Genomic DNA, 17,690 nt, shown 5'->3' with positions numbered 1-17,690 from the left:
TTCTCCTTTTTTCACCTCATACCATATTATTACAACGGAGTATTACATAATTTTCCTTATAATCACATTATCACTATCTCCCCCTCTATATTCATTTTTATTTGCTTAATTTGATTTTTATTATCCTATTAATATATCTCCCTCAATCCTATCGCCCTTAAAAATGGTTTGTTCTAGTCGTTCAAAGAAACTACTACGTGTAAAATGATCGTAACAGTAAAATAATCTATCACATGATAATTTCAACTCGGCTCCGATTGTATAGAGTTTCATTACCTTTACGACTTTACCTCAACTAAGGCACGTGGCCACGTGTAGTGGGTGGTCCGTTGGATGGGGCAGTAGTACAGTCATGTGCCAATGCGAAACCCGTGACAATATCCCTCCTTAACACGCTTCACTCTCCACCACGCGTGTTAACTCTTACCTCCTTCACATGCTCGCACGTTTCAACTCTTCCAACTATTTTTCTCTCTCCTCTCGCCGGAATTCTTGCCGGAATTACCCTCATTTCTCCCGAGTTATTCTCTCCGACCGTTCGTCTTCCGTCATCGATATCTCCGGTATGCCCTCTTTTCTCGATCCTCGGAACTTTCTTTTCACTTATGTCAATTTTCTTAGGGTTCTAAATTTGACAACTATGATTAAAATTTACGAATTTTGAGTATTAAATTCTTGAAATTTGGATGTTGTAATATGATATTATCCTTACTTTAGCTTAATAAGTTGAATAAGTAGTTAGTTTCAACTATGGTATAGCGTAATTCCCTGAAAGATTATGAAGAAAAAAAAAAAGACATTTGATTTAGGAATTTTAATTTTTGTATTTATATAGTGTAGGTAAATTTCTTCAATTTGCTAAAATTTGATAATTTGATACCTAAAGTGTTAACATAGATTAATTATTGTTTCTCTTGCATCCAAGCTTATGTTGTAATAGCATGATCTTGTTGAATTATGTCATCATATTGTTAGAGCTTTTGTGAGAGGAGGGGTGACCTTGATGAAGTTTATGTTATCGTATGTTTGAATTTATGTGAAGGGAATGAGACCATGGTGAAATATATTATTTCATTGTATGTTCAAGCTTTTGTGAGGGGAGGGGGTCTTGATAAAGTATGTCAACGTATGTTTCGTTTGTAGGTTGCCTAGAAAGGAAAAACTTAATTATTCTGGAGCCTAGAGCAGCATAAATTATCGAGTTTACATTGCAATGATGCGTGACAGAGAAAAAATATTCATTGATATGGCTAGTTGTCTCATCCAAATGGTTGTCTAGTACCTGATTTTTAATAAGATGAATGAGGCAACGGGTATGCATAAGCTGATTGGAACTAGTGAAGATGATGATGAGGAAGAAATGGACATGGATGCAAAGGAAGAAGATGATGACGAAGAAGGTAAAAACATGGCAGCTTCCATGATAGTCAATATGGATGGAGGAATCACTACAAGCAGCAGTGACAGTCAGTTTCAGTATCACTCCCAGATCCAAGAACAGCAGATCAACCATGGAGGAGTTGCTAAAAGGCCGAGGCCATCAGAGGAGAAAGAGAGAACAAAGCTGCGGGAGCGGCATAGGAGAGCCATTACTGCAAGGATCTTGGCTGGACTTCGACGCCATGGAAATTACAATCTTAGGGTCAGGGCTGATATAAATGATGTAATTGCGGCTTTGGCAAGGGAAGCTGGCTGGGTTGTGCTTCCAGATGGTACCACATTTCCTTCACAGTCTCAGGTACTTCAAAGTTTCCGTATGGATTCAACTTTTTAAGGTTATTTTTTTAGTTTGTTGGACATGGATGTTATGTCTACTTGGCTCTTAGTTTACGGAAATATAGTATATGCTAATGCTATGTGTTGCTGGATCTGTTTGTGAGTCATAGTAGAGCATGATCGTAAGATTTTGAGTTTTGAAATATTATCTTAGTATTTGGATATTCTATTAAGGAATTCTTGGATGCATTATCATATTCAGCTGGAATGGTTACAAGAGACTCTTCCAAAGTAAGCCCTTATTGGCTTACTGGAGTTTTCATGTATGAAAGCTTCTAAAGAACTACACTTTTTTGATTTACACACATTTGAAAATAAATTGATCCTTTCTATATTAATTTGGTAAGATGACATGTTTAGCAATTTTGCCAAAAAAAAAAAAAAAGAAAAAAAAAAGTCATCTCACAGGTGCAGTCTTGATTTGATTAATGTGGAGCACACGTGTCCTGAAAGAGATTAAGCTTATTAGAGCTAAAAGACTGGAAGAATCTAGAGGTGGTGCTACTTCTTGTTTGGTTTCCCTCTTCTTATCCCTTTTACTTGCCATTCCTTATCAGTATTTTTCTTCCACAAAGTTGAGTTTTTCTTCTCTGATATGTTGTTTACTTCATCTTTCTTGCTGCTGTAATCTGTTAGATGCTCTGTATGTCCCTTCAATTATGCTTAATAGCACATGTGTAAAGTGAAAGTGACTGGTTTTTTTTTTTAAAAAAAAAAGAAATAAATATTGAATATCTAAGAATGAAAAAATTATCTAATTCATCTAGGGCTCAAGACCGTCTGATGATTCTTCAGTGCCAGCTGCCATCCCCTCGTCACAAGTTTTGCCTCAACAGAGTCAGGTTGCTTCCCTCAAAGGTGTATGCCCCGGATTTCAAAACTCTGTGGAATATAATACCGGTCAAATGAAAGAGGCTTTTGGGCACTCTGCTTCTCCTTATGACATATCTTCTGGTTCACATGCCCATGCATCCTCCACAGGAGGTAGTAGGGGAGAACGAATAGACAACCATCCTCTTATTAGCTCTGTGGATACCATTTGTAACAAACAGGTTCACTAATAATCCTTTTATCTACTCCACAGCCCCCCTCCCCTCCCGATCCCCCCCCCCTGCGGGGGAAACCAAAAGATGCATGATCCCATCCTTTTTTTTTCAGCTAGAGAATCTCTTTTTAATTCCTGGTTATGATAGAAATTGCTTTCTTAATGGTAATAGAACACGTTTTACCTTTTTCTTAAGAAAAAAGTTATTAAGGCATGCTAATTACTGGACGTATTATAATGTGGATGGATCTAGATATTACCTTGATTTCTTTGTGCTGCTTATACTGATAATCCTGATTAACTATTTACAATGATAGGTGGTTGATCCCTCCTCAAGGTTGCATGAGCATGACTTTGCAGGCACTCCATATATACCAGTTTATGTGATGCTACCTGTGAGTTTTTAATCTTCATATTTATTAAATTGAATTACTGTCAATACCTTTGTCAAAAATATTTGTAAATTGTACAATAGTATATATCTCGACTCTTGACAGCTCCCTTTAGTAATAATGAACAGGATCTAGTTTGTGTGACTTTAAGTTCTCTTAGATGCTTAAATCCATATGTGATGTCTATGCTAATTGGTGCAGTTGGGAGTCATAAATATGAAATGTGAGCTTACTGATCCTAATGGGGTGCTGAAGCAGCTGAGGATTCTGAAATCAATTAATGTTGATGGTGTTGTAGTTGACTGTTGGTGGGGGATAGTGGAAGCTCATGCTGCGCAGGAGTATAATTGGAATGGTTACAAAAGGCTCTTTCAAATTGTAAAAGATCTCAAACTTAAATTACAGGTAAAGCTGATAGCCTTAAGAGTTCTATGTGTCTGTTTCACTGTTACATTGATTACTTGTTTTGGTAAATTAAGCCTTACATGCTAGGACAGGATCAAACGAATTTTTGTTAACTGTCAAATATTTAACATGTTATTGGAGTTCAGAAAAACTTAATTATAAGTTTATAGTACAAATGAGTCAAAATGACAGTCCTTGAAATTGGTTTGTACATGCTTGATAGTTAGTTTATAGCCTGTAATACTACCTATTGAGGTTAGAAAGCTGTTTGGATGGCGCAGGTTGTGATGTCATTTCATGAATGTGGAGGCAATTTTCGCGATGATGTTTGTATTCCTTTGCCCCTTTGGGTAGCAGAGATTGGTCGTAGTAACCCTGACATATATTTCACTGATAAAGAGGGACGAAGAAATCCTGAATGTCTTTCATGGGGAATTGATAAAGAGCGAGTGCTGAAAGGTCGAACAGCTTTTGAGGTATGTTTTCTTGTTTAACAACCTGGTCATATTGTGGATAAATTAAAAGTTTGTAATTGAGTCTGCTAGCAAGTTTGGGGAACCCTTTGCTGACAAAGTATTGCTGTTTAATCTTTTCTAATATGATGATCTTTCTCTATTTACTGGAGCAGCTCCCTCCACCATCCCATTTCTTATTTCCCACTCACAATCCCTCTTCCACATGTCATGTTTTCCAGAAGAGAGAACTCAGAAAAGAACTGGGCCTATTGATGCTTCCTCTGCAGAATTCAAACTGCTGTGTTTAAATAACTTAGCTATAATAAATCATGTAATATAGATATACGCCATGTTTCATCCTGTTTTAAATTGATTCAGGTCTACTTTGATTTCATGCGAAGCTTCCGGATAGAGTTTGATGAATACTTTGAAGATGGTATTATTTCCATGATTGAAGTTGGACTTGGTCCATGTGGCGATTTGAGGTACCCCTCTTTCCCAGTTAAGCACGGTTGGAGATACCCTGGCCTCGGAGAATTCCAGGTTATAGTCAATTAACTTTTTCAATCTTGTGGAATGTCTTGTCAAGTTTTGTTCCTATGTGCATATTGGTTCTCATGTCTTTATTGCTTGAACAGTACATGTTTAATTACTATCTCTATTGTACTGCAATTGCATTTTTCTATATCAAAATTTGATGTTTCTAATGGTAATATAACACCTAATCTTTGTGTATAGCATCATATGCTGTATATGCATGCAATTTCACTGACTTCTTTGTCCTGTTTGGCAGTGTTATGATCAGTATATGTTGAAAAGCTTACGGAAGGCAGCGGAAGGCAGAGGACATTCATTTTGGGCTAAAGGGCCAACTAATGCTGGTTTTTACAACTCACGGCCCCATGAGACTGGATTTTTTTGTGATGGGGGTGAATATGATGGCTATTATGGCAGGTTCTTTCTTAATTGGTACTCTCAAGTCTTAGTTGACCATGGTGACCGGATACTTTCTTTGGCCAAGTTGGCTTTTGAAGGAACCTGCATTGCTGCGAAGGTGGGTTGAACTTGCTACTTAAATTATCTTATGTTGCATTCCATTGTGGTTGGACCAAAAATGGGTTTTATGAATGTCAACTTTTAAAGGTGCATCTGCTGTAAGTTTCTAACATAGTTTTTTTATCGCCAATATTGTATGCAAGAAAACTTATAGGCATTTCTTGAAGAACTTTTCAAGTGATATATCTTCAGTTATTCCCCTTTGATTTGACCCCCCACAACCACACCTCCCAATTGTTTAAAAAGGCTATGGAATTCTTGGACTTCACTACTTCACAGCCCAACATTGTATCCGCTGAATGATAGGGAGCTTTCGAGTTCGCCCCCGCATTCCAACCATTCTGCATTTCTGCTTAAGCTCATTGCTGATAGTTAATCTTAACCCTTAGATAATCTGCTCTAAGGGCATACTTCCACAATTACATCACACTAAGGTGATGTGTCAAGGAAATTAATACCCATATCACTGCCTTTCTAAGGCCTATGGCCTCCCAGTTGGGTTTATTAACAAAGCCTGCCACTAGATATCACACAAACCACATTGTTCTTTATATTTCCTTTGCTTTGCTGCAGTTTCTTTGAACAGGCCTGAAATGGATGGAATAGATGCAAGACTTGATAAGATTTTCTCCCCTACCCTGATAACGAAGCCCCTTTCCAACCATTGAGTAATCTCTTCTCTCTCAGAATCCTGAAAAAGAGAGAGACCTTGAATAACTGCTGTCTCTTTCAGTTCATCTCATACCCTGCAAAAACTAGATTTTGATGCGATATAAAGTTACTGAAAAGGGGGGAATAAGAAAAGTTTGCTCATTCAGAAATTATGTGCTTGATTCTGATTTTTATCTCAATGTTCCCCCACTTCAGAATTTGTTTACATACTGATTGTTTAACTCAAATTTCTGAGCAGCTATCAGGGATACATTGGTGGTACAAGACTACAAGTCATGCAGCTGAATTAACCGCTGGGTTCTACAACCCATGTAATCGTGATGGTTATGCTGCAGTAATGTCCATGTTAAAAAAACATGGAGCTGCTGTGACCTTCACAACTGCAGAAGTGGGCTTGTTGGATCAGCTTGAGGATTCTTCTGAAGCACTAGCAGATCCTGAAGGGCTGACTTGGCAAGTAAGCATAAGATGTGTATCATTGTTTGCAGTTTTTTTCCTCCAACAAACAAAGTCAAATCAGTTAGGGTTTCAAATTTTACTGATCAAGTTTTATTCTTTTATTGCAGGTCCTGAATGCTGCATGGGATGTTTGCATTCCAGTTGCCAGTGAAAACTCTGTTCCTTGTCATAGTAGAGAAGTATATAACAAAATACTTGAAAATGCAAAACCCTTCAATGATCCTGATGGTCGTCACTTGTTATCATTTACATACCACAGACTTAGCCTCCAACTCATGGAAAGGCAAAATCTTATGGAATTTGAAAGATTTGTCAAGAAAATGCATGGTGAGACACCTGTTTTAGCATATCTTCCCCTTTTCTTTCCTGCCATTAATGCCTCAACTAGGTCAGGTTCTAATCGTAATTTGTTCATAATGTCTACTTTAATCATGGCCAAATTTACGAGAAATTGTCATTTGGTACGCTTTCAAATTTACTCTCTTTTACAGAAAAAAAATTTAACTGTAATGGGTTTAATGTGTACGGGAAGTTGTTTAGTTCACTCAAGTGTTTTCAAAAAAATTGGCAAAATATGAGGATATTTAAAATGAAGCCCAAAATATACAATTTTTCCACAATGTTTCATCTTTAATCAATGCCAATATATAATATGGGGTAGTATGTATTTATTCCAGGAGAAGCAGTTCTTGACCCCCAGATATAATTGAAGATAAATATCCGATTCTTCTGCAGCGGCTGGCAACGCCATGCAGTTTTGGTGTAGTTACAAATTGGATAGGTGATTTCCTTGGTGTAAATGTCAAACAAGCTTCATGTACATGATTTGATTAGTAGAAAACCTAGTTGTAAAGTTAGCTTTGAGAGCCTTTTGCTTTGCACCTTGACAGTTTTAAGTTATTTTAATATATTGTTGTCAAGGTGCATTAATTTTTTATTGCAAATTTGCAATCCAAAAATGCGCTCTGGATTTCAAACATCTATAAGCCTGTTCCATTCTACGGAGTACATTATTAAGTTAATTCTCCAAAGTGAGACAATAACATTGATGGCAGTCATGGCACAGTACTAGTATCGTTTGTCTGACTTATGCTCATAGACATCACGGCCTCGATTTGCAGCGTGACAGTTTTAAGCTAGTTAGTTTTAATCCCAGGCAGCAAAGAGCTGCACTGAGATGTTGGCTAAATGAAAGTGAATGCCAAAAATGAGATGAAGAATGACCACTATAAATTTTAATCAGATAAAAGAATGATCCCTTTTACTAATATTGAAGGAAATGTTCCGATGTACAATGTAATGAGCTATGAATAATAAAAGAATGAGATAGCCAAGCAATTGTGGTTTCTGCAAGTTGCATTGTATAACATACTGTATTATTTAAGTACTATATGGCCTGACTCATCTTTGTCAAAAAGTCGCCCAATGAAATCACCCCAGCTCTCTCTCCTCTTCTTGGATGATGACGATGATCCTTCTACACTTGATTTATCCGATCCTTCCCCTGACTCAGGATGATTATTGAAGGTTCCGTAAGGCGAAGGTGGGAAGGAGTGAGGAACATCCAAGGCGACAGCCCTTTCAAGGGCTTGTCTATACTCCAGTATATGTTCTCTTGCGAGTTTCTCTTGTCGTTCCATCCTTTGGTTTGGTGGAATCTCCATGACATGATCATTTTCCATCATCAACTGTAATTAAAGAAACAAGATAAGAGTTTATTTGATAGTGGAAATTGTAATGTTTTAAGATGGAAGAGATTAAAATAATAATAATAATAAAGACGCTCAAGTAACTGTACGAAATAAGATTCAATAAGATATGATCGTGAAAGCTGAGACATTTTCTTACATATAAACACACCGTCCACAAATCAATGTATTATAATTAACTTATACATATGCACTTCATTTAAGTAGATCAAAATTATAATCTCAACACTGAAGCAAAAGGCTTTTCCATTAGAGCAACATCAAATTTGACAAGTTTCCCATAATCAGCGGCAAAGATATCATTTAGCAGCAGAAATATTAAACAAATTATACTGCCTCACATTTCCAGATGAAAATTCATTCCACCGAAAAAAGAAACTAACACTTTAGAAAATTCCATGGTATCACTGCATGTAATATCCTTGACAAAAAAGCTAACAATTGAGGCGGTCTGTTTCATCAGCTAACTGTAAGAGTGCCACTACTATGAATTAAAAGACTTACATCAAGAGCAATTTGGGATTCTCTTTCAATCCAAATGATTCCATGGTCTGAAATTGCATTACAGGATAAAATGATGTGCTCAAATCTTCCATCAACAGGAACTGCTGTTCTCACTACTGGAGGAAATCTTTGAAATCTATAACCCAAAAACAACATGATTTAGGGGTAAAAAAGGCATTCATCTTTTTATCTTTTCTTTGTTTCTTTTATCAAAGAGGGGGGGGGGGGAAGCAAAAATGTGCAGCACATGCAGCTAGTTCAACATCTCACACCATGGTCAGGTAAAGAATTTTTTTTTTTTTTTTTTTTTTTTTTTTTTTTTTTTTTTTACAGAACAGCCAAACAAACAATCAAAGACGGGCCCTTATTTCCTTTACAAGGAGAAAGGCCTTAAATTTAGTTTATATTTATTGAAGGTCATCAATAAAATTCCAGAGAAAATACAGAACATGCCCTATAACATAATTTGTAGCCTTTTGCTTTAAGGAACTAAAGATCTTCCCTTCACAGTCTCCTTAAACTGTAACGAAACAAAGTGCTCTTAAATGTTACACCAGGTAACTTTTCCCTTACAGCCCCAAGAAGATGTTCATGTAATACATGCTCTTATAACCTAGTTAATATTTTATAGTTAGGTCTGGCATTGAGCGGTTGCTCTACACCAGGTGAGTTCTCCCTTTCTTCAGCCACAAGAATATAATCATGTAACATGCATTCTTCTCACCAATTAAGGTTGGTTAAATTTTTCCTTGAACTCTTCAGGATCCCTATTTCTATTCTCACTAAACCTGATATAATATTTCCTATTATCTTACAGCTCCCAAATGATTTTAGACATGTCCACTTGTTTGGATGACTCTGAAGATGATCATTGAGAATACTCTCCGTTAACAAGGTTTCGAAAAATCTTACTGAAAATATGAGCCAGTTGGGTATATAAGAGGTCATATATATGTAATTCATGGTCTAAATTTGCCGCATCTGTTCTGTCTTTTTGCTGGTTTAGAGTAAGCTAGTTAGTCACGTAGGTGTTACTTTTATTTATTTTTTTAAATGATGTCTTTAGAATTATGAAATATAGATGGACAGAAACGTAAGCATGTCATGAATGTAATGCACTGAAACCATCCCATAACTGTGATTAGTTCTTAAAATAATGCAATGCAAGATAAAATGAACACTAGGACATGAAATTCTTCACCAGACACAAATTTACTACCTATATAATCGTTAGACAGATGAGCAGGTAACTATTATATCTCCTCCTTTCTACAGCAATGCAAGCAATGCACTTGGCTCTAGCTTCCATGAGCATAAAAATACTAGGGATTAAGCTTTAACTGTCCACAGTCCCTCCTTCCAGCTAGACTGCAAATGAACCAACACTTACTAATGAACTTGATCAAAATTCAGGCAAAGCTCATTTGTTAAAAAAACAATTGAATACCTTGAAGTCTGCTCTCCAGGTAATTAAGCGGTCAAATTTTACGTATTTGATAAATCAAACAATAATTTTAAAATTTTAAAACATATTTAATCCCTTGTATTTGATATAATTTATCAAAAGTTCCCCTAACAGAACAGGTTTAGTAGTTGGATAAAATTCGTGAAAATGTTCAGCTCATTTTGTTACAACACAGAGCACAAACAGAGAAAGTAAGAACACAGCTAAATGCTTAGCTTGCTCCAAGTGGCTACATGAAGATATAATAGAATTCCAACTCTTGGCTAGACTTCATCACTGTCCAGCCCTATTAGCTGTAGACGGTCAATTAACCATATTGGTATAAAAGTTAGCACCCCTGTGACACATTGGTATAAAAGTTATAGCCGGCGACATATTGCTAAATAAATTAGCTAGCAGCGACAAATTGGTATAAAAGTTAACAGTTGGCGACATTGGTATAAAGTTAGTAAGTGGCGACATATTGGTATAAAGTTAATGAGTGACGACATATAATCCTTTTTCTTGCCGAAATAAGTGTATATTATACACATCATAATTCTTAATTTTACAACTTTAATCTATTGGTTTCTTTTCTTTATTTTACTTTTGTGCTTTAAATATTAATTGAAAATTTTCTTAATTAGACTCGGTTGAAAATAAAAATGCCAAATAAAGATAAGGAAGAAGGGGAAAAAATAAAGTAAATTAGAGAATAATATAGAGGAAAATTAAAGATCATGCATAAGAATTATAAGCGTTCGTCTTTTGAAAATATATAATATTGTACAAATAAATTTGCTTAACAACAGGTCAATTTCAACTATATTTGAGACATTGAATCCCTATGTAGGAATTTCTCTTCCCTTTCAATTTTTGAGATTAATCAATTCACTCATACAATTTTAATTTGTTATTATTTTTCACTAATCTTAGGTTTATGGGCATGGCGGGAAAAAGGTTTTTTTTTTTTTTTTTTTTTTTTTTTGAGGCAATGGAGGGAAGAAGAATTTGTCATTAAATAAGTATTAACAACAACAAAAAAAAATTGAAAAAGTTAAAACTAAAAAAAAAGAAAAAAAATTAACCACTTACTCCGGCAACAAAAAAAGGGTCAAATGTCATGACTTATTAACTTTTATACCAATTTGTCGCCGGTGATAATATTTATACCAATGTGTCACCAATGTGCTAACTTTCATACCAATGTGGTCAATTGGCCAGCTGTAGACCGTGGTCCAACCCATTGTACATTAAGAAATAAAGAAAGGTATAAATAACAACTATGCTAGTGCTTCTGCCAGCTTCTTAGGCTGTTAAATTTACCAGAACCTTAGATTCTTATACAAAATCCATACAAGTTTCAGACAATAGCTTGATTTGGTTTTCAAGATTTAAAACAACCTAACTCAGAAAGGCCTGGTGCATTTATACAAAATGAGTATGTTAAGTAATAAAGAAATTTCATTAGGCATACCTAAAGGGCTTTCTCTCCACGATGTGATATACGCGACCTGGCGCATACAGTCTCCTTGGATCTGTTATCATCTTCTCCTCCATCATGCATGTGTCTTTTAAACACATAACGCACAATAAGCACGGCAAACTGTTAAAGGTCAGAGTTAGTTTGATTATAAGTATGCATGTGCTGAAGGCTATATATTTAGAGTTAGACAAAAAAAAAAATACATTTACCAGCAGGAAACCAAATCTATATACAAGAGCTCACATTCCATATATAGATCAAGCAAGCCATTGTACACTCTACCACAAAGTTTTTCAGTTTGTGATGTGCAACCTTCAAAATGAAAGCAAACTAGCATGTGGCTATGCAGACAATTGCATTCCATAGAAGAAACCTAGACTACAAGGTGGTTCTCCAGTACTCAACTTAAAGTAACATTCTGGTAACCACTCAAGACCATCAAGGGCCCAAATATAACAAAGCACCTTACCTTATTATTAGCATTTATTAAAGCATATACATCAAGTCAGTTGCAAAGCACCTAAAATGCTAAAAGATGTATCTGCTCAGCATACTTTCTTTGCCGTGAAAATTTTCGTTATTGTAGAGCACATAGAGAAAATATTATTTTAAAGTTGCTGAACAAGAACCACACTTGGATTTAAAACTGAGTTTTTTTTTTTTTAAAGCATCATGCAATCATCTCAAGGAACTAATTGATATCTATGTTATTCAAACTCTTCCTCTCACCACATATACCAATGTCAAATCCCCAAACTTTGACATGGGGTATGAACATTTGAAGCTTTATTTAAAACCAAAAGCATGGTAACATTCCATCAAATGAGTGCATCAGCAGAACAGTTAAAACACACCCCTGTGTCAGACACACAACCCAACAAATACCATATATATTTATTGGTAGCACTTACTGGGAAATGTCATAACCTATATGAATGCAATGCACATATTTAATCAATAGCACAGATTTTAAATTGAATATTCAAACATGCTATTGCAACAAGCATACAAAGGCTGGGTTAGCTTATATCTACTATGAACAACAATAGTAAATTTCATCTACTAAAGGAGTTGAAAACATATAAGATCATTACCAGATTAGTGATTTGAAAACATCTTCTAAATCGGCAGTTGTCCGGGGTAAGAAATCGTCCTGTTTACAAGAAAATTCTTTCATGATAAGCGGTTTAGTTCTCCTTAATATTCTATTGAAGTGAGTAAAGCTGGAAAGACAACTATGGTTGTACCTGAAGCACGACAGAATTGACAACATCTGCATACCGGACAGCCAAATTCAAGGACATGCATCTTGGGGGAGCCATTGCATAGCATCTAATCCTCTTCCTCTCAATGTTCCCCAACATATCCAGATTTTGGACAGCCACAAGTGCCAACAAGGAGACTACTCCAGCACCCAATGAATGACCAGCAAACGTCAACGTATATGTAGGATTCTTCTCAAGCAAATCCCTCAACACCTCATGCTCCTCGTCAAAAACCCATTGAGCAGCCTTTAAAAGGCCATTATGAACATACCCGCCGTCAAACGGTGCCCTCCCTAGTTTATTATCGAATAGAATGGCACGATCACTCTCCCTCCCCATAGTTAGCCCCCTAACAACCAGCACTACATCGGCATTCTCATGATCAAGATATACTATGTAGGGAGTCACCCGACCCCCGGTATCATCATAATCTTTTCTCAGGACAACCAAATCAGGGTCCATTCTATATCCACCTGGGGGTGCCCAGACAGGATTTCGAAGATCATCTTCATATACAGCTAAAATATACCGACAAAGCCGAGATACAGGCTGAAATTCCTCAGCAGTAGCAAGGCCCCAATCCTCACTCTCATGGCCTGCGGCATATATACACCGCTTCCAGACCCATCTAGCACAAGCTAAACAGTATACACATTCAATTATAGGCAGACAACATGCAAGTGACATTTGCTCAATGTTGAAAGTACATCTTCATCGACTGATCAACTAGATATTGAAACCAAGGCAACTGACATTGACTCAATGTCGGAAACTCATCTTCAATTGATATTTACACTGATCAACTACACTTGGAACTGAACATATATGGTGTTACAACAATTGGGTATTCAAATTTCTGCAAAAGTCAACTATTTGATATAAATAATAGCCAAATTAATTGCAAAAATGTCTCAATTTCAACTGGGGTTTACAAATCGAACAAAAAGATAAAAATGGGTATACAAGATAACACAATCAAAAAGGCAAGAGAGCAGCAAATTGAGGATGTGTTACACATATAACCTATCTTATATATAAACAAAAATTTGAAGGATTTACCTGGAAGTTTCCTTATGAAATAAACAAAGGAAAAGACAAGATTTTTAGAAAAAATTAAACTTCAAAACTGCTGCAGATGAATTATGAAACAAACCCTTGAATTGGGCTATATATTGAAGATTGGACTATAATTTTTGAAGTTGAACAATCATTCAAAGTAGCAGAGAAGGGAAGGTAAGAAGTTAGAAGGTGGACAAATCAAATCTAGGATTGGGTATTGGTCTTATTAGTAGTTTAATAAGTTTGGTTTTTTCTGGAACCCTGAAAGTTGAACAGTGTTGATTGTTAGCTGGAGATTATGGCCTACAATTACAAATTAATGACACCATAAAAAGCAAATAAGAACATGATTTAAGTACAAAATGTAAAAGGAAAAGAAGAGGGAAAAAAAACAAATTACTTTTTCAAAGGAAAATACTAGTACGCTTTTTAGTTTTATTTTTAAGGAAAAATGTACTTTAATAATCTCAATTATGAGCGATTTACTACTAATAATCCCAACTAAGGTTTATTATTTAATAATCCCAACTATGCTATGTGTTTGTTACCAATAGTCCCAACCGGTCAACACTAAGTCAACGACCTATTATAATAGGTTATCATGACACGTGTCAACACGTGATTGGTCCAAAAAAAAGGAAAAACCCCTCCCCCCTTGCCGGCAGCAACCCCACCACCACCCACTCGGCCAGCGGACCTGCCCGGTGTCGCGGTACCCTCTTGACCCAAAGTCCAACCACCCAGCCCCTCCCCTTCCCCTGAACCACCTTCCCCAATCCTAACAAGACCACCAGTCCTCCACAACAACAGCCCAACCCTCTCGATGCGCACAAATTTCGGCCACCAAATCAAATCCACCGTCACAGCCGCACCAAATTTGTAGCCCAATAATTCCGACCACCAAAAATTACCACCAATCGTAACCACAATCCGCATAGCAACCCCACTTTTGACCCAATCTCGTTGATTTCTGCTGTTGGCCGGAATTCCTTAGTGGTGAGCAGAACCTGACTTGCGGCCGGAGTTTCGGGGATTGAGAAACCCTTGCGCGGCCGGAGTTTATGGGATTAAGAAGGTCGGACGACGAGTTTTGGGGGTGGGAAGGGACGGCCGGCCATTTTCTGTTAGGAAATAAAGGTCCTACTTATACAAATTCTAGCACTATGAATTTGTGAAATAAGAAATTACAATGTAATATATAACCAATTACACCAACAAACCAAACACCAACAAGTATAGAAAGTTTAATTACAGAAAATCAAACTAAACTACAAGTATGAAGAATTACACTTGCCTCACTCCAAGCCAAAGGAACAACCAAGAACACGAGGATACCATGGACCACGTGAGTCTTCAATACTTGATACTCGTCTAAGGCGTGTAAACACTTTCCTAAAGCGATAATTTCTCCCACAACGGTGCTTGGGTTGAACTAGAAATTCGCTTTGAGATACAATAGACGAACTCTACGATCTTAGCACTAAGATGTGTAGAATGATGATCAAATTCTCAATAATTAACTTAATTGATGGAGTTTTCTATAAGAGATTGCAAGTTTCTTAGAGAAAATTTGTGAAGAAGAGAGAATACTTGGAGAGGAAAAACAGAGAGGATAAAAACATCAACGGCTCTTATTCTTTTAATTTCGCAATTAAAAGAAAAACGAAACCGCAACTGCCAGGAGGAGCGGGCGCTTCTCAAGGTGGAGCGGGCGCTCCTAGAATAGGAGCGCCCGCTCCTCACAAAAGTTGCGAAATTTCACAAGAAGGCAGTGAGGGGCGCGGTTTAGGCGCGACCAGCAGCGCGGGCGAGCCACCAGACGCGCGGTCGCGCCAACCTCATCCTTCCAAATTGCCAATTTCCAGAGAGATACGCGGTTTAGGCGCGCTCTCTGCACGGCCGCGCCGGCGCTCTTCATGGTTCGCGAGCGCGCAACCATCAACACTCTAAAGATCTAACATTTTCGAGGGGTTAGGGAGGTGGCCGGCCAGCCGTTTTCGGTGGGCTGGGGTTGTTGGCTTATGGTTTCACGGGAAGGGGGAGGGGGTGGCTGAGAATCATTTTTGATTTTTTTTTTAATAATACACCAATCACGTGCTGACACGTGGCTTTTAAAAATAAAAAATAAAAAAAAAACCCTTTCAGCAGGTTACCGGTCATTGGGACCATTGGAGTCAAACTGACCTTATAGTTGGGATTATTGGATAATAAACCTTAGTTGGAATTATTTGAAATAAATCGCCCATAATTGAGATTATTAAAGTGTATTTTTCCTTATTTTTAAGTTCATAGGTTTTATTTTGACGGAATAATTAGTGAGTTTGAAATACGAGTAAGATGGTTGCGTTAAATAGTGATGGAAAATTAAGAGGGAAACAAATCAAAATAAATAATGCATTCATTGTTTACTACTCACATGATTTGTCTACCAAATTAAGTAGCTTGAAGTTGATATTTGTTGTATCAAATGATTGGCAGAGACTCTTGATAAATAATTTTCCTATCTTAAAACAATTTTAAGGGACAAAGTGAATAGTTAGTTTTATTCATAGTATTTCATAACTTTTAACCAAAATTCTTTAATAGTCAAATACTCAAATTTTACATATTCCATCTTTATTAAATTATAAAAAATAATAATTAAAATAAAACTAAAAACAATGAAACTTCTCTAATTATACAACTATATATCCTTTGAATTTTCTAGTAACCAGTTAAGATTGTCTTCACAAAGAATATACAATGCAAGTTATGCAACGATCGATCAACGTCACAAGTTAACAATAATGTTAAATACATTCTATGTGAATTGACTAAACGATGATCACACAAGATTATTGTTTAAGAAATAATGTACTTATATTTTTTTTTTTTCCTATAAATGATACACTAACATCATTTCCATTCAAATTAGTTTAACATTATAGAACATAGAAGTGCATGTCAACATATGAGTAGCATTCAAGACATTACATTACCAATCGAAAAAGGATTAATAGAGAAAAATAAACAAAAAAAAAAATCAAAATAAGTCACGCTAAAATTCATAAGAACTTTCAAGATAATTATACATTAAACACTTCATATTATACAAGATTTTATATTACCAAGTGTATACAAGTCAAACTAGAAATCACAAGAGCTTTCATTATAACTACCAAAAAAAAAAAAAAAAAAATGATCGAACTATTACCACCGTAACATCAATAACTAGATACTAAAAGACACACCGATAATGACACGTGTCATTTTCTGATGTGTTCTTATTAATTATTTTAAAAAAAATATTTTAAAAATATCTTTTACTCACCTAATAACTATCTTCAATTCATTAAAATAGTAATTACTTCCATTCAAAAAAAAAAAATAGTAATTACTTAAAATAAAAGATTTAATATACTCCGTTTCTTTTAACATACAATAATGACAATTATAAATAATAAGGTACTTTGTGATCAGATTTTAGACATATTTTGTGACATGTTGTACTATATTATTATTGATATGATATTTTTTTTCCCTATATGAAAAAATATAGTAGATCTTTATTAGAAAAATATCACATAGATTGGGAAAATAGTACATCTTATATTAATAAAAATTTGAAAATTATAAATATTGTTTTTACTGCAATATTAATCCTTTCCATAGGTTTGCTATATGGATATAAATAAAATTTGTATTAAATAATTGTCGAAAATAAACAAACCTTTAGTCAGTTAGATCAATAATCAAACTTTGTTGTTATTTTTTAAATAATCCAACCTGAGCTACGGAGTGCATTACAATAAAATTATTGTCGTCGATAATATAGTTAATGTGTCATGAATTCAGGATATTACCTTTTTTTTTTAGTCAACTCTTTTATTTATCGTGTAAAATAACCTTTGAAACATGAAGATTATACTCCCTCTATTTTTTACAAATGTTCGAAAAACTATACATTGATATGATTATAACAAA

At 35.7% G+C, this 17,690-nt stretch overlaps 2 protein-coding genes across 5 annotated transcripts; one reads left to right on the top strand and one right to left on the bottom strand.

The window, feature by feature from the left end:
* The first annotated feature begins 258 nt into the window (after window positions 1–258).
* Window positions 259–7,336, top strand: LOC110731526 (beta-amylase 7-like). Of its 3 annotated transcripts, none has more exons than XM_021911374.1 (11): window positions 259–563; window positions 1,228–1,738; window positions 2,544–2,828; window positions 3,139–3,216; window positions 3,415–3,618; window positions 3,900–4,094; window positions 4,452–4,616; window positions 4,867–5,127; window positions 6,040–6,258; window positions 6,368–6,587; window positions 6,938–7,336. In XM_021911374.1, the coding sequence occupies exons 2-11, from the start codon at window positions 1,298–1,300 to the stop codon at window positions 6,964–6,966; spliced, it is 2,097 nt and encodes a 698-aa protein (XP_021767066.1). In that variant the 5' UTR covers window positions 259–563; window positions 1,228–1,297; the 3' UTR covers window positions 6,967–7,336. The 3 variants fall into 3 exon arrangements, with proteins under 3 accessions (XP_021767066.1, XP_021767065.1, XP_021767067.1); XM_021911373.1 differs by having other exon boundaries at window positions 261–563; window positions 1,144–1,738; XM_021911375.1 differs by lacking the exon at window positions 2,544–2,828 and having other exon boundaries at window positions 261–563; window positions 1,144–1,738.
* Window positions 7,337–7,468: 132 nt separating this feature from the next.
* LOC110731528 lies at window positions 7,469–14,939 on the bottom strand. 2 transcript variants are annotated; one of them, XM_021911377.1, is made up of 6 exons: window positions 13,728–14,939; window positions 12,651–13,524; window positions 12,498–12,556; window positions 11,395–11,523; window positions 8,474–8,609; window positions 7,469–7,948 (listed from the first exon to the last, which is right to left on the bottom strand). In XM_021911377.1, the coding sequence occupies exons 2-6, from the start codon at window positions 13,353–13,355 to the stop codon at window positions 7,637–7,639; spliced, it is 1,341 nt and encodes a 446-aa protein (XP_021767069.1). In that variant the 5' UTR covers window positions 13,356–13,524; window positions 13,728–14,939; the 3' UTR covers window positions 7,469–7,636. The 2 variants fall into 2 exon arrangements, with proteins under 2 accessions (XP_021767069.1, XP_021767068.1); XM_021911376.1 differs by having other exon boundaries at window positions 12,651–14,939.
* Window positions 14,940–17,690: the final 2,751 nt, after the last annotated feature.

Source organism: Chenopodium quinoa, unplaced genomic scaffold (genome assembly GCF_001683475.1).
Source record: "Chenopodium quinoa cultivar QQ74 unplaced genomic scaffold, ASM168347v1, whole genome shotgun sequence".
Taxonomy (NCBI): Eukaryota; Viridiplantae; Streptophyta; class Magnoliopsida; order Caryophyllales; family Amaranthaceae; genus Chenopodium; species Chenopodium quinoa.
This window is presented reverse-complemented; position numbering and strand designations above follow the sequence as displayed.